Here is a 17,171-nt window from a genome sequence, read left to right on the forward strand (position 1 = left end):
TATATATATATGTATATGTATGTATATACATGTTTTCAAAGTACAGCAAGATTATCATCAGTTAAAGGAAAGCATACATCATTTTGTTGCTAAGGAGGGTGGTGTTTGAGGAAGAGGAAAAAGCCCCTGGGTCTTTGGACTTGGAAGTCAGTAAGTAGGGGTTAAGGAGAAAGTCTAGAAAGAGACAAAGGATGAGGGATTATCAAAATCCCAAACACTATCATACACTTTATTAAGGAGGTTCCTGATTTTAAGGATTGCATCCACACTATGGTCAGACCTGTGTTTTAAAAAGAACAGTATGGCAGTGAGGGTGGAACTGAGTGGACTGGATAAAGACTTTAGGAAAGGCGAACCCTTGAAACCAACCAGGGTTCAAGTGATGAAGGAACTGCACAATGTATTGACTAAATGGGGAGAGAAAAGGGGTTAAGAGATGAGGTATAAATGAGAATGTTTGAAAATAGATTCTCTACATGGAGTGAAGATTCATTAAACTCATGGGAGCTGACATGATTACGAGTTTACAAAGCAAGGGCAGCTAGATGGCCTGGTAGGTACCAGCCCTGGAGTCAGGAGTACCTGAGTTCAAATCCTGCCTGAGCAATTTATTACTTACTAGCTGTGTGCTCCTGAGCAAGTCATTTAACCTCAATTTCCTGATCAAAAACGAAAGAAAACAAAAATAAATAAAAACAAAATCACAAAGCAAGATAGTATGGACAGCAAAGTGAAAAGAAGAAAAGCCTTGGAGCATACAGCCATTCATGCTGAGTAGGGCATGCTCTTTATATAGATCCTGAAGAAGACTCAGGTAGAATAGCAAAACAAATAGGAGACATCTGATGTGGGAGCAGGATCACCAAAACCTGTAGTGCAAAATCTATTTTAAAAAATTAATCAAAAGTTATGAAGGAAAAAAAAAAGGTGCTCAGGGAAGAAGGATGTTGGGAAATTGTGGACAGCACAGAAAATTCCAGGCTCTTTCTATTTTCTTTATAAATAAGACAAAAATCTGCACTTCTGGCTTATTTAGACCAATGAAAAACCAATAGAAGTGGGAGATGAATGAAGGTAATCGTGGGACAATAGGAAAAGATCTGAAGAAGCTAGGAAGAGAATTTGCCTTCTTTAAAACTGTAAATACTTTCAAGGTTAGTTCAACTTAAAATAGTGAAGAGCTAGCCTTGTGATTAGTTGGGTTTGGATAAAGTCTCAGCCCCAAACTCAAGAAATTTCACTTTGTATACTGTGTGGAAAAGATACAGAAAACCTCTGCTGATAAGCAACACTAGGCCTACTGGTAGTGCATACACATGACCATGGGAGAAAAGGAACTGCGACCAAGTTAATGAGTGCAGAAACACTGGAATAAGAAGGCTGCAGGCAGTTAGAAGAGAGGAGAGATCTTAGTTTAATGTTTCAGGATAGAGGAGACAAATGAACCAGAACTTGAGGCCAGAGGACATCCCTTACCAACCTCTTATGCTACCAACCACTTATTTTAAAAGAAAAAAGAAAAAAAAAAAACTAAACTAAGGAGAAAAAAACCAACCATAGAAAGGATTGTCTACATAGGGAAGATCCAAGTTTTTCTTCAGAAAAGCATGCTTAAGTTGAATAAAGAGGCTCTGCCTTCCTTTTGCAATGTGAAATGCTCACATACCCATGAAGAATTCATAGAACTTCTCAAAAAAGCCTTTAAAAAATCAAATAACAAAAATGGAAGAAAAACTAATATAGACATATATAATAGAAAAAAGAATCCAAAGAAAACAAGTTTAACAAAGAAAATTCAAACAACTTGAAAAGGAGATGCACAGTATTAAGAAAATGACTCTTTGAAAATTGAAATTAGGCAGGGGGAAGCCACAAAAGTCACAAGAGACAAAGGAGTAATAAAAAAAAAGATAAAGAATGAAAAAAAGGAACAAAACATAAGCTATATTGTAAGAAAAGAACTATAATAAAAGATGTAAGGTCTTAGAACACTATTTATCAAAAAATCCAAAACACTAAGCAAAAATATTGTGGCAAGCAAAATTAATGAAAAAAGAAAAAAGAAAGGCATTCAGCAATCTTCCAGACATTTAGGTTTCTGTTGAAAACAAGAGAAAGCTGAACTTAGCAGATATTTTGATATACACAAAATATTAGAGAAATAGAAAATATTTCAAGGGATTCAATAAGGATAAACTGCTTACTGCCTAAGTGTTATACAAATTTAAGCCTCAGGATTAAAATAATTGTTGGTAATTGGGTAATTCATGGGGTAGAGGTGAAATGATATGACTCTACAAAGCAAAACCATAAAGGTAAACGTTAAAATAGTAAATATATAATATGATGTGTTGCAAGAGGAAGAATTGCCATAGTGGAATTAGATATGGGGGAAGAGAGCTGGCAAGTCTGAAATCCTATTCACACTGGGAATGAATACAAGAGGAAATAATACATATACGTCTAGGAGACAATAAAAATTTTCAGAATTTAAGAAATAAGACGGTGAGGGATCAGGTTAATTTGGTAGATGGAAGGATGTGTAGAGGAAATGGGATATGGTGTGTAGCTTAATAGAAATGGGATAAAGAAGGAGATAAAGGGTGATGACAGAAGACATCCTTTTGAAGGAGGTGGGCATGGAGAAGGAAGTTAGCAAGATAAACTAGCAGTGTCCATAGGGATAGGAAATAAGAGATACCCACAAACATAAGGATTTGGAGTAGCATTTTTCAAGGGGGGAAAAATCAAAGAAACAAAAAAAAATTAGAATAATAATCATTGATATAACACAAAGTGAATGTTTCAAAAAAGAAAAAATAGAGAAACTACATTATTATATCAGCCATATTGATATTCCTTTTACACTATTCAAAATAATTAAACAGTATAAGGTCAGAGTATCATTCTTAAATCAAACATGATAAGTTGGTACATTTAGAAAAACACAGAAAACCTTGAACCCAAGGAGAATGATGACATCCACATTCACACAAAGAGAAGACAAATAGGAATGGATATCTGTACATTTGTTTATGATTACAAATATCCATATGGATATATGTCCATCCATACATATATCTATCTATCTATATGTGTATAGATAGATACATATATGTATATGTATATATATATATATATATATATATATATATATATATATATGTATACACACACATATACATGCATTTGTGTGTGTATATATGTATGTATCTATGTGAGTGTGCTGGGATGAATAGAGCCCAGCGAAAAGTTATGTCCCTGGTGGCAACCAGTGTCTAGGTGGGCCCCAGGCAGGGATGCTGACAGGATTCCCTAATTCCCATGTGAGCTCTTATTGCATTTCATGAAATGAAAGGATATTTTGCACAAAGGGAGCTGTCCTGAACTGATGCCCAAAGTTACTGTATACAATAATCAGAAGGCCATGATAGGGATGCAAACTCTCAATGTACTTTTGTATAAACACTGCTTATCTATCTACAATATTTAACATGCCCTGCTTTGACTTCTTTCCTTTGAAACTTCCCGTCTCTCCCCTTCTAAATAACTACTTCTGTTAATCAGCTTTGCCTGCCTTATGGCAACATAAAGCGACCTGAGTTTCTGAATTCTTTCTGGATGACTCCCCCCCATTCAAGAGTTATTGTATCCCTCCCATGTGTATATATGTCTAGGTGTGTATGTGAGTGTATATAGGCATGTTTTTATTGTGCTAACATAAACATGCTAAACTCCAGTCTCCTTGAGGGAGATTGTGGGGAAGGGAAGAAAAGGAAGAAAAGAATAAAGTAAAAAGTGCACAGCAAAGAACAAGAGAAAAGCTACAAGGAAGCAAAGATGGGACAGTTCTGAATAAACTTTGTTCTATTTTATACCCATTTTCTTGAAAAAAATATTACATATTTTGAATCCTTTTTTTAGGCATGTACAAATGACAATGCTTTTATTCCTTTTTCTATTTTCATAACTTTTTTGTGTATGGTATTATGCTTTAAATATATTTTAAAAGAAAGAAAGAAAAAAATTGGAAACAGAAGGAAGAAGAAGAAGAAGAAGAAGAAGAAGAAGGAGAAGAAGAAGAAGAAGGAGAAGAAGGAGAAGAAGGAGAAGAAGGAGAAGAAGAAGGAGCAGAAGAAGGAGCAGAAGAAGGAGAAGGAGAAGAAGAAGAAGAAGAAGAAGAAGAAGAAGAAGAAGAAGAAGAAGAAGCAGAAGAAGAAGAAGAAGAAGAAGAAGAAGAAGAAGAAGAAGAAGAAGAAGAAGAAGCAGAAGAAGAAGAAGAAGAAGAATCCTAGCCCTAACCTAAGGAAAATAAAAAATATAAATCTCTCATTGGCAGAGAGGCTGTGGAAGACATAAACTTAACATTGTATATTCTTTTCAGTTTTGTAATTTTTGCTGAACTTTATTTATAAAGCATATATGTGTATGTGTACCTAATCTATGTGTCTATGCATCTTTCACTGAATTCACGAATCTGGCTCAGTATTGAGAGTGTAGGAATAAATTTGAGAATGGCTATATTATAAATAATATTTCAATACTTCTCCCCTCCAATAGTTCTGGTGATGAATTTCACTAAATTCTCTTTCATATTGTTGAAACTAGTAAAGGTGATTTCTTTAAGTCATAATCCTTTTGGGAGCAGTGACTATGTACAATATTATTTCAACTATTAAAGAATAACTTTAAAACAGTTTTAAAAGTTCCCCCCCCCATTCAGAATTCTTAATAAGAGGGAAATGACATGGTCTTTCATCGTAAAAGATTTTGATATTTTAGAATGCCCCCAAAAGTGCCTTAAGGTCCCATGTATGAAGCCTTGATTTCAATGATTTTACCATCGTCTTTCTCAATATAGGAAACAATTTTCAGGAGAGGGCTTATAATTAGACTCCAAATAAAACTTGTTGGAACCCATATTATAACTGTATCCTTAAACTGAACTCTCCTACCTTTTTTCAAATTTAATTTCTTTCTTTCTTCGGCAATTGCCTGTAGCATGTCTCTGGAAAACAGGAATGATGTATTTTAAGGTATTTTGTATTATTTTCATTGAAGTGAATGAAATATTGACAGCTTTTTATCAGTTATTGCCTTGGGTTTCTTTCCTTTGAGGATTTTGCCATGAATCACTATTTGGAATGTTATGCCACAGTTCTCAGTCTCCCTAATTATCCTGACCAAGTCCTGACTCAGTTTCTCAGCTTCAGTCAAAGCTCAGTCCTGCAAAACCTCCTCCTGCTCTTTATCAGAATATTTGATAAGGATAAAAGATCGTTTGTTTTAGAATATCAGAATTGCTCTCCCCATCCCAAGCTATGGGATGTCAGATACCATCTTATCAAATGTCTCTCCCCATGTCCGGGGTGCCTCCCCCTGATTATGCCATCTCACCTCCAATGCCTCACCCCACCCTGTCAGAGTCCCCTTCCCACTCTCAGCACCCTGACTCCGCCCTTGCCTCAGTCTACCCCCTGCATCTGCGCCATGTGTATATATGTCTTTGAGAACTCACATTGTTTGCTGGATTCTTAGAGACAATAGTCTCATTCAGTCTTGGGACCAAACCATGGATCCATTTGGTCCCATTATATCTCTCCATTAAATAAATTATTAAATATTCTCTAATCTCTATCTGGCTCAGTTTCTCAGGCATTACAACAAATTATTTCTCTTGTAATTCAAAAAATGTATTTATATAAATCTTATTGGTTGTTACTAAATGACTTTGTGCTTTTAATTTGATTTAATTATCGTACTCATTAATTCAGAGAGGTATCCAGAATTTTCCATTTTCTTAAATCGATCTATTTAAATGACTAGTTTGTTTCTTTTTGATTAGGATTCTAGGATTTATTTAGTCAGTCTTCACTTATCAGGCATGTCCACAAGAATGCTATGAGAAGTGCTCTTTGAACATAAACATAATCTCTTCTTTTGACTTCTTTGCACACTACACTCCATTTGTTACATTCCTAATAAGGTGAAGATAGAAACAGAGGAGGGGTACATTGATTTCTGTATTTCACGAGGATACTGCTATGGTGATTTGTAATGATAGTCTACCATTCTGAAACCCCACCAATACTGCATTAGTTTACCTTGCAGAATATATTTTTGCTCTTATGAAACTTTAAAAAATTGTGCTTCATCCTCAAACGATGATTTTTTTGGAAAAGAAACATTGCTAGATTAAGTAAAATATATTATTTTTAAAAATATTTTATTTAAAGCTTTGAGTTTCATATGAAAGAGTGTTCCAAATCACTACTGCTCAGAGAAATGCAAATTAAGACAACTCTGAGATACCACTACACACCTGAAAGATTGGCCAAGATGACAGGAACAAATAATGATGAATGTTGGAGGGGATGTGGGAAACCTGGGACATTAATACATTGCTGGTGGAGTTGTGAAAGAATCCAGCCATTCTGGAGAGCAATTTGGAACTATGCCCAAAATGTTATCAAACTGTGCATACCCTTTGACCCAGCAGTACTACTACTGGGCTTATATCCCAAAGAAATACTAAAGAGCGGAAAGAGACCTGTATGTGCCAGAATGTTTGTGGCAGCTCTATTTGTTGTAGCTAGAAACTGGAAGATGAATGGATGCCCATCAGTTGGAGAATGGTTGGGTAAATTGTGGTATATGAAGGTTATGGAATATCATTGCTCTGTAAGAAAGGTCCAGCAGGAGGAATACAGAGAGGCTTGGAGAGACTTACATCAACTGATGCTGAGTGAAATGAGCAGAACCAGAAGATCACTGTACACTTCAACAATAATACTGTATGAGGATGTATTCTGATGGAAGTGGAAATCTTCAACATAAAGAAGATCCAACTCACTTCCAGTTGATCAATGATGGACAGAGATAGATACACCCAGAGAAGAAACACTGGGAAGTGAATGTAAATTGTTAGCACTAATATCTGTCTGCCCAGATTACATGTACCTTCAGAATCTAATGCTTATTGTGCAACAAGAAAATGGGATTTACACACATGTATTGTATCTAGGTTATATTGCAACACATGTAAAATGTATGGGATTGCCTGTCATCGGGGGGGGGAGGGAGTAGAAGGAGGGAGGATAATTTGGAAAAATGAACACAAGGGATAATATTATTTAAAAAAATATATATATATATATAATAATAATAAAAAAATAACATTTTGAGTTTGACATCCTATCACTTCCTCACTTCTTTCTTTCCACTTCTTCCTGGGACAGTAAGTGGTCAGATTCAAATTACAGTTGTGCAATAATGTAAAACATTTCCATTTTAGTCATTTTAGACAAGAAGACTCAAAGAAAAAAATGAAAGAAAGAAAAATTGGAAAATACCGTGATTCAGTCAATAGTCAATCAAGATCAGTTCTTTCTCTGCAGACAGATATTTTCATCATCTCTCTTTTTGGATTATTTTATTGTTTGAAAATAATTGTTATTCAAAGTTTTTTATCCAACAATACTCCTGTTTCAATGTACTACTTCCTGATCCTGTTCAGTATAAATCAATTCAGGCCTTACCATTTTTTCCTGAAATTAACCTGTTTCTCATTTCTCAGGACATAATACAATATTATTTCATTACAATATTACTTATACCGCAACTTCTTGGGTCATTCTGCAATTGATGGGAATCCCCTTTGATTTCTAATTCTTAGCTAGCAAAAGGGCTGCTATAAATGTTTGTACCTCCTTTTCTAGACCTAATAGTGTTATTGCTGGGTCAAAGAGGATGCAGATTTGATATCCCTTTGGTTATTGTTCCGAATTGCTCTCCAGAAGGGTTGATTCAATTAAAACTCCACAACAGTACTTGTACTGGCCCACTTTTCCCACATCCCCTCCAACATCCAACTACTTTTGCTCATATTAGCCACTCTCAGAAGTGTGAAATGATAACTCAGAGTTAGTTTAATGTGTATTTCTCTGATCATTAGTGATTAAGAATATTTTTTGTATGACAATAAATAATTTTGATTTCCTTGTCTGAAAATTGCTTGATCAGGTATTTTGAGCATTTACCAATTGATGATGACATAGATAGCATAATAAATTTGACTCAGTCTCTATATATCTAAGAAATGAGACCTTTACCAGAGATACTTATTGCAAAACAACATTTCCCTCACTTTTCTGTTTTCCCTCTAATGTTGGGTGCATTGGTTGTGTCTGTCAAAACTTTTTTTTTTTTTTTTAATATATAATCAACACAATCTACTTTCTATTTTGCAATGCCCTCTGTCGTCTTTGTTGATAAATTCTTCCCTTATCCATCAATCTGACAGATAAACTATTCCCTGCTGTCTTATTTTGCTGGCGGGTATCCCTCTTTATGTGGAATTCACCTACTTTTTTTATTGTATGAACTTTTTTTTTTTTCCTCTGCAGCCATCTTTTCCAATTGTTTATTGTAAAAAAGTGCCAACAAGTAGTGATAAGAGCAAGAAGCAGAGTGTGTAATATTGCTGTAGGAATAGAGAAAGGAATAAATATGGAGATACGGAAGAATTGGAACAGACAGGATTTGGTAACTGGTATGTTACTATATAGGTGTAAGGGCGGAGAGCACTGAGAGTTATCTATAAATCTGAATGCCAGGAGTTGGAGAAGGTAATTTGGATGTGTAGAGGATGAGATCCATGGGGACATATTAATTCATTAGTCTGGAAACGTTATACTTGGATCTACAGTTTTGGGCTTTTCTACACAGATTTTCATTCCTTGGCAGCTGAAAAAGATCAGCAAGAAAGAAGGTGTCAAGAGAATTTTAGGGGAAATAAATCACTGATTTACATTTTTTCCTGGGGTTTCAAATTGCTTAGGGTGAGAAGAATGGTTGTAATGAACAATCCTGTTGGAGACAGTGAATATATATTCCTAGTACCACTTGCAAAACCTAACATCACATTAGAGTATTGAAAAAGGACTTCTTCCCTAATTCCCAATTCCTAAGAATAAGAATAATTGTGCCTGTGGCAGTTTTAGTTTGTTCAAGTCATGAGAGTCTCACAAAACTCCCAGCAAATTCCATGTTACAATGTTTGAGGCCTGTTCTGCATCCTCCTCACTGCATCCCAGAGTTTTCATGAGAATGCATAGAAGCCAGCCCTTAAAAAATACTGAAAGAATACAAATGAGAAAATTCCCCAGGAATTGGACTTCCTTACCATGCTGTTTATTTCTTCCTTTTGAATTGTTTTAAATCCATTTTCTCTGTAAAACAAAAACACCAGAGTATGTTTTTCAATTGAGAAGAATACTCATTTGGCTATTAAGCATCTTGTATTGGGATCCCTACTTCTTTCACTATTAAGAGTTGAGTAAATGAAGTGTACTGAATTCCATGCTTTGCAATCTCTTATTGAAAACTTCTTATTTTTCTCCTTTGTTCTCTAATAGTTTTTTGATGTGAGTGGTTACTAAACTATTGCTTAGCTTTTGTTATGGTTCTAATTAGGGGGAAGAGCTCATATTCATTCACAAAGATATCTCTGGGATTTTCCTTAAATTCATTGATTTTCGTTCATGATATTATTACTGCTTCTGTCACATACAGAATTTCTTCAGCCAGTCTCATCATGTCCGATTGTTCAGGCATCTCCAAGCTTTTGGAGTGACAGAAGAATATTACAAAAAAGGCTACTTAAAAATAGCTTCCCTTTTTTCACATTTGTAGTCTACATTCCATTTGGTTTATTCTCATTAAAATGATAGAAGTCCCAATTTCTGTACCTTTTGTAATTTGATTAGGAAGCTATCACAATTTCCAAAGGGATTCTAACATTCTTAAACACCTTACGGGTTCATGAGAGTTCCTGTCTGTCCAGAGAGATGCCCATTTTTGAAGCATCAGGATTTCAGTTTTCAAGATCATTAACGAATAAATTTTCTTTATTTTTCTTCTTCTTAGTGGAAGTTTTTATTTCCAAAGCTTCTTCTATGTTCTCTTCAGAACAACAAAACTTTTTTTTAGAAGAGACAGTAAAATAAATTTCTAATAAAAGTTAAGTCAAAATTTGTGAAATGAGTAAACTGGGAACACTCTGAATGAATGCTCTGAAGAATTATTCCCCCAGTCACCAAAAGGTTTTTGAAAGAGAGAAGTTGTTTACTGCACAAACACCTTCCAAGATAGACACGTGGAAGTATGAGATATTTGCAGGAATATTTCATCTGCATCTCAATGGAGGTCATATTTATCTTTACAGAGTTGCAACAGCAAGACAGACCTTGCACAGGAAATTTAACAATTGATTCTCTCCCCTCACCTCCTTGCATTGGAAGTAAAAGAGAGTTTAATATTGCCTATAAGTTCAATGCTTTGTGGTGGCTAATATTTTTCCCTTTTTTGGCTTTTCTATTTAGTATTGTAAAATATTTTTCATAAAGCATGTGGGGAATCTATGCAAGTGAGAAAAATATGGAGAAATATTGACAATGTTTAAAGTTATCAATAACAATGGTAATTAGAAAAAAATATTATTTAAATTCTCCTACCTAGAGGCAACAAGACTGTAAACCCAAGATAAGTAATGTTCATATGGGCAAAGAGAAAGGAGTAAATACCTAAGATACTTTACACGTAGAACATTTAACAACTAATATAATGCTATATAAAAATGAGGGAGTGTCCTCATTGAAAGGAACAAAATGAGTGGAGATTTTAAAAGGAGATAATTTGGATTTGTTGAGAATGAGATTTATGTTAAGTAATTGATTCTTGGATGTATAAATTTAGGCATCTTCTGCCGTGAACTAATTATACACCCAAAGGGACCTGATGATATTGAGGGGGAAAATAATATAGATTTATGGGTTATGAATTTCTAAAAGTCACTCAGTGTTATTCAGTGAAAAATTGAAGTTGATCCACCAGAAAGAAATGGGAAGTGGCTACATTACTCAGCAAAAGAGGTACCAGAAGATAGTCTTGTCAGTTAGATAAGAGGGTGGAGAAAATTTGATATACAGAAGCAAAAGTCTACTTACTTCATAAAAAGGAATAGAATGTCCAGGAAGTAGAAAGATTGAGAAAAAAGCCTAAGGCTTGAAAATTAAAACATTATTATAACTTGAGCTATAAAAATTTATAAAAAAATAAGTTTCCAAAGGATTGCACCATTACTGCATGGTAAATTACATCCAAAAGAAACAAAAACAAAAACAAAAAAACCTAGTCTCAATCAAAACTCTACAGTTATAAAAGGCAAATAAAATAAAGAAAAATGATTGGAAATGTCTAGATAACTAAGAAATTAGAAGCAAGTAAACCCACAAATCTGTTATATAAGTAATCTTAAGTACAGGAAGAATGGGAAAAGAATTCTTTGCACTAGAAAATTACAAAACAGGCAGGAAGTAAGTTTAGAGTAGCCTCGTACACAAGTAACCAAGATAAATTCTGGCCATGCTTAGTACAAGAAAAGACTAATATGTTCTCATTTGAAATAAGAGTTCCTTTCTGGGATATGATTATTGGGGATAGGGATGGAATTTACTTTCAAAAACTGTAAAGCCATATTTAAAAGAAAAATATCATTTCAATTACACTGCATATGAGCAAACTTTTATAAGAAGCAAATCAATCAGTGCAGCTTAAAAGAGGTAAAATATTAATAACAAAATTTTATGATTATGCTCTCTATTACAATCACAATTATTCAGGATTTTTAAAGAATGAATACAAACTGAAAATATTTAGTTCTTCTCTATCATCCTTTTGCCCACTCACAGTGAATTATTCAATTACATTATAAACAAATGGCTTTCCAAAAAAGATTTAAACACCATTAAAGGAAAAGGACATTGTATCATGAATAAGAAGGGAAATGACAATTAAACCAAGTGGTGTTCATTTCATTCAGACCATATGTATTACTATAGTTAAACCATGAGATCAGATATGCTGGAGAGCTGTATGAAAATAGATCGTTTACATGTTACTGGAGGAGCGTTAAAAAGATTGAATATGTCCCCCAACCAAAAATTAAACTCGAAATACAAAAATTAAAAGGAGAAATCAATAAAATTGAAAGTAAAAAAACTATTGAATTAATAAATAAAACCAAGAGTTGGTTTTATGAAAAAGCCAATAAAATAGATAAACCTTTGGTAAATTTGATCAAAAAAAAGAAAGAGGAAAATCAAATTGATAGTCTTACAAATGAAAAGGGGGATCTTTCCACCAATGAAGAGGAAATTAGAGAAATAATAAGGAGTTACTTTGCCCAACTTTATGCCAATAAATTTGATAACTTAAGTGAAATGGATGACTTCCTCCAAAAATATAGGCTCCCTAGATTTTTTTTTTTTATTATATATATATATATATATTTTATAATATTATCCCTTGTATTCATTTTTCCAATTTACCCCCCCTCCCTCTATTCCCTCCCCCCGACAACAGGCAATACCATACATTTTACATGTGTTACAATATAGTCTAGGTACAATACATGTGTGCGAATATCACTTTCTTGTTGCACAATAAACATTAGAATCCGAAGGTACATGCAACCTGGGCAGACAGATATTAGTGCTAACAATTTTCATTCCCCTCCCAGTGTTTCTTCTCTGGGTGCAGCTACCTCTGTCCATCATTGATCAACTGGAAGTGAGTTGGATCTTCTTTATGTTGAAGATTTCCACTTCCATCAGAATACATCCTCATACAGCATTGTTGTTGAAGTGTACAGTGATCTTCTGGTTCTGCTCATTTCACTCAGCATCAGTTGATTTAAGTCTCTCCAGGCCTCTCTATATTCCTCCTGCTGGTCATTTCTTACCGAGCAATAATATTCCATAACCTTCATATACCACAATTTACCCAACCATTCTCCAACTGATGGACATCCATTCATCCTCCAGTTTCTAGCTACAACAAAAAGATAGGCTCCCTAGATTAACAGAGGAGGAGATAAATTGCTTAAATAGTCCCATTTCAGAAAAAGAAATAGAACAAGCTATTAATCAACTCCCCAGGAAAAAATCCCCAGGGCCAGATGGATTCACATGTGAATTCTACCAAACATTTAAAGAACAATTAGCCCCAATGTTATATAAATTATTTGAAAAAATAGGGGATGAAGGAGTCCTACCAAATTCCTTTTATGACACAGACATGGTACTGATACCTAAACCTGGTAGATCGAAAACTGAGAAAGAAAATTATAGACCAATCTCCTTAATGAATATTGATGCTAAAATCTTAAATAAGATATTAGCAAAAAGACTTCAGAAAATCATCTCCAAGATAATACACTATGATCAAGTAGGATTTATTCCAGGAATGCAGGGCTGGTTTAATATTAGAAAAACTATTAATATAATTGACCATATTAATAATCAAATTAATAAGAACCATATGATCATCTCAATAGATGCAGAAAAAGCATTTGACAAAATCCAACATCCATTCCTACTAAAAACTCTTGAGAGTATAGGAATAAATGGATTATTCCTTAGAATAATCAGGAGTATATATTTAAGACCGTCAGTAAGCATAATATGCAATAGAAATAAACTGCAACCTTTCCCAGTAAGATCAGGAGTGAAACAAGGTTGCCCACTATCACCATTACTATTCAATATAGTACTAGAAACGCTAGCCTCGGCAATAAGAGCCGAGAAAGAGATTCAAGGAATTAGAGTAGGAAATGAGGAAATTAAACTATCACTTTTTGCAGACGACATGATGGTATACTTAGAGAACCCCAAAGACTCTGCTAAAAAGCTACTAGAAATAATTCAAAATTTCAGCAAAGTGGCAGGATACAAAATAAATCCACATAAATCCTCGGCATTTTTATATATCACTAACAAAATGCAACAGCAAGAGATACAAAGAGAAATTCCATTCCAAACAAATGTTGAGAGTATAAAATATTTGGGAATCCATCTACCAAAGAAAAGTCAGGAATTATATGAGAAAAATTACAAAACACTTGCCACAAAAATAAAATCAGATTTAAATAATTGGAAAGACATTCAGTGCTCTTGGATAGGCCGAGCGAATATAATAAAGATGACAATACTCCCCAAACTAATCTATTTATTTAGTGCTATACCAATCAGACTCCCAAGAAACTATTTTAATGACCTAGAAAAAATAACAACAAAATTCATATGGAAGAATAAAAGGTCAAGAATTGCAAGGGAACTAATGAAAAAAAACTCAGAGGAAGGTGGTCTAAGTGTACCTGATCTAAAGCTATATTATATAGCAGCAGTCACCAAAACCATTTGGTATTGGCTAAGAAATAGACCGGTAGATCAGTGGAACAGATTAGATACAAAGGACAAAAAAGGGTACATCTATAGCAATCTAATCTTTGACAAACCCAAAGATTCCAACATTAGGGATAAAAATTCATTATTCGGAAAAAACTGTTGGGAAAACTGGAAATTAGTATGGCAGAAATTAGATATGGATCCACACTTAACACCATATACCAAGATAAGATCAAAATGGGTCCATGATTTAGGCATAAAGAGGGAGATAATAAATAGATTAGAGGAACAGAGGATAATCTACCTCTCAGACTTGTGGAGGAGGAAGGAATTTATGACCAGAGGAGAACTAGAGATCATTATTGATCACAAAATAGAAGATTTTGATTACATCAAACTAAAAAGTTTCTGTACAAATAATACTAATGCAAACAAGATTAGAAGGGAAGTAACAAATTGGGAAAATATTTTTAAAAACAAAGGTTCTGACAAAGGTCTCATTTCCAAAATATATAGAGAACTGACCCATAATTTATAAGAAACCGAACCATTCTCCAATTGATAAATGGTCAAAGGATATGAACAGACAATTCTCAGAGGAAGAAATTGAAACTATATCCACTCACATGAAAGAGTGTTCCAAATCACTACTGATCAGAGAAATGCAAATTAAGACCACTCTGAGATACCACTACACACCTGTCAGATTGGCTAAGATGACAGGAACAAATAATGACAAATGTTGGAGGGGATGTGGGAAAACTGGGACACTAATACATTGCTGGTGGAGTTGTGAAAGAATCCAGCCATTCTGGAGAGCAATCTGGAATTATGCCCAAAAAGTTATCAAACTGTGCATACCCTTTGACCCAGCAGCGCTACTACTGGGATTATATCCCAAAGAAATACTAAAGAGCGGAAAGAGACATATATGTGCCAAAATGTTTGTGGCAGCTCTTTTTGTTGTAGCTAGAAACTGGAGGATGAATGGATGTCCATCAGTTGGAGAATGGTTGGGTAAATTGTGGTATATGAAGGTTATGGAATATTATTGCTCGGTAAGAAATGACCAACAGGAGGAATATAGAGAGGCCTGGAGAGACTTAAATCAACTGATGCTGAGTGAAATGAGCAGAACCAGAAGATCACTGTACACTTCAACAACAATGCTGTATGAGGATGTATTCTGATGGAAGTGGAAATCTTCAACATAAAGAAGATCCAACTCACTTCCAGTTGATCAATGATGGACAGAGGTAGCTGCACCCAGAGAAGAAACACTGGGAGGGGAATGAAAATTGTTAGCACTAATATCTGTCTGCCCAGGTTGCATGAACCTTCGGATTCTAATGTTTATTGTGCAACAAGAAAGTGATATTCGCACACATGTATTGTACCTAGACTATATTGTAACACATGTAAAATGTATGGTATTGCCTGTCGTCGGGGGGAGGGAATAGAGGGAGGGGGGGTAAATTGGAAAAATGAATACAAGGGATAATATTATAAAATATATATATATATATATATAATAAAAAAAAAAGAAAAAAAAAAAAAAAAAAAAAAAAAAAAAAAAAAAAGAAACCGAACCATTCTCCAATTGATAAATGGTCAAAGGATATGAACAGACAATTCTCAGAGGAAGAAATTGAAACTATATCCACTCACATGAAAGAGTGTTCCAAATCACTACTGATCAGAGAAATGCAAATTAAGACCACTCTGAGATACCACTACACACCTGTCAGATTGGCTAAGATGACAGGAACAAATAATGACAAATGTTGGAGGGGATGTGGGGAAATTGGGACACTAATACATTGCTGGTGGAGTTGTGAAAGAATCCAGCCATTCTGGAGAGCAATCTGGAATTATGCCCAAAAAGTTATCAAACTGTGCATACCCTTTGACCCAGCAGCGCTACTACTGGGATTATATCCCAAAGAAATACTAAAGAACGGAAAGAGACATATATGTGCCAAAATGTTTGTGGCAGCTCTTTTTGTTGTAGCTAGAAACTGGAAGATGAATGGATGTCCATCAGTTGGAGAATGGTTGGGTAAATTGTGGTATATGAAAGTTATGGAATATTATTGCTCAGTAAGAAATGACCAGCAGGAGGAATACAGAGAGGGTTGGAGAGACTTAAATCAACTGATGCTGAGTGAAATGAGCAGAACCAGAAGATCACTGTATACTTCAACAACGATACTGTATGAGGATGTATTCTGATGGAAGTGGAAATCTTCAACATAAAGAAGATCCAACTCACTTCCAGTTGATCAATGATGGACAGAGGTAGATACACCCAGAGAAGAAACACTGGGAGGGGAATGTAAATTGTTAGCACTAATATCTGTCTGCCCAGGTTGCATGTACCTTCGGATTCTAATGTTTATTGTGCAACAAGAAAATGATATTCACACACATGTATTGTACTTAGACTATATTGTAACACATGTAAAATGTATGGTATTGCCTGTCGTCGGGGGGAGGGAATAAGGGAGGGGGGGTAATTTGAAAAAATGAATACAAGGGATAATATTATAAAATATATATATATATATAATAAAAAAAATTAAAAAAAAAAGATTGAATATGTAAAAAGATATGTAGAAAAAGTTTTAATATTTATTTCAAAAAAACTTCTATAATTATGGAAAAAAAGATTATGAAAATGATCATGCCATTTGAATTATAGAACCCAGTATTGGGTACATAGGGTGCAGATATATAAAAAGCAAGAGGAGAGTTGCATAAGAAGCATTGTAAAAGAGAATTTTAGCTAACAAAGTCTATGCATTTAGATCAGAGCTTGACTGAACAAATCCTGGAAGACTGATGAGGTAACAGGGAACCTAACGAGGAGGTATATACATCAATAGGATTAAGATTAGGATCAATTGAGGTCTAGTGGCAGGATTG

The 17,171-nt window shown here is 34.5% G+C and overlaps 1 protein-coding gene across 1 annotated transcript in view; it reads right to left on the minus strand.

Moving 5' to 3' along the window:
- Positions 1-17,171, minus strand: part of LOC141562174 (uncharacterized) — a 74,969-nt gene that overhangs the window by 31,789 nt on the left and 26,009 nt on the right. Inside the window, exon 2 of the mRNA XM_074302185.1 lies at positions 4,956-5,008. Coding sequence (XP_074158286.1) covers positions 4,956-5,008 — 53 coding nt within the window. The remainder of the gene's footprint in view (positions 1-4,955; positions 5,009-17,171) is intronic.

Source organism: Sminthopsis crassicaudata, chromosome 3 (assembly GCF_048593235.1).
Source record: "Sminthopsis crassicaudata isolate SCR6 chromosome 3, ASM4859323v1, whole genome shotgun sequence".
In the NCBI taxonomy this organism is placed as follows: Eukaryota; Metazoa; Chordata; class Mammalia; order Dasyuromorphia; family Dasyuridae; genus Sminthopsis; species Sminthopsis crassicaudata.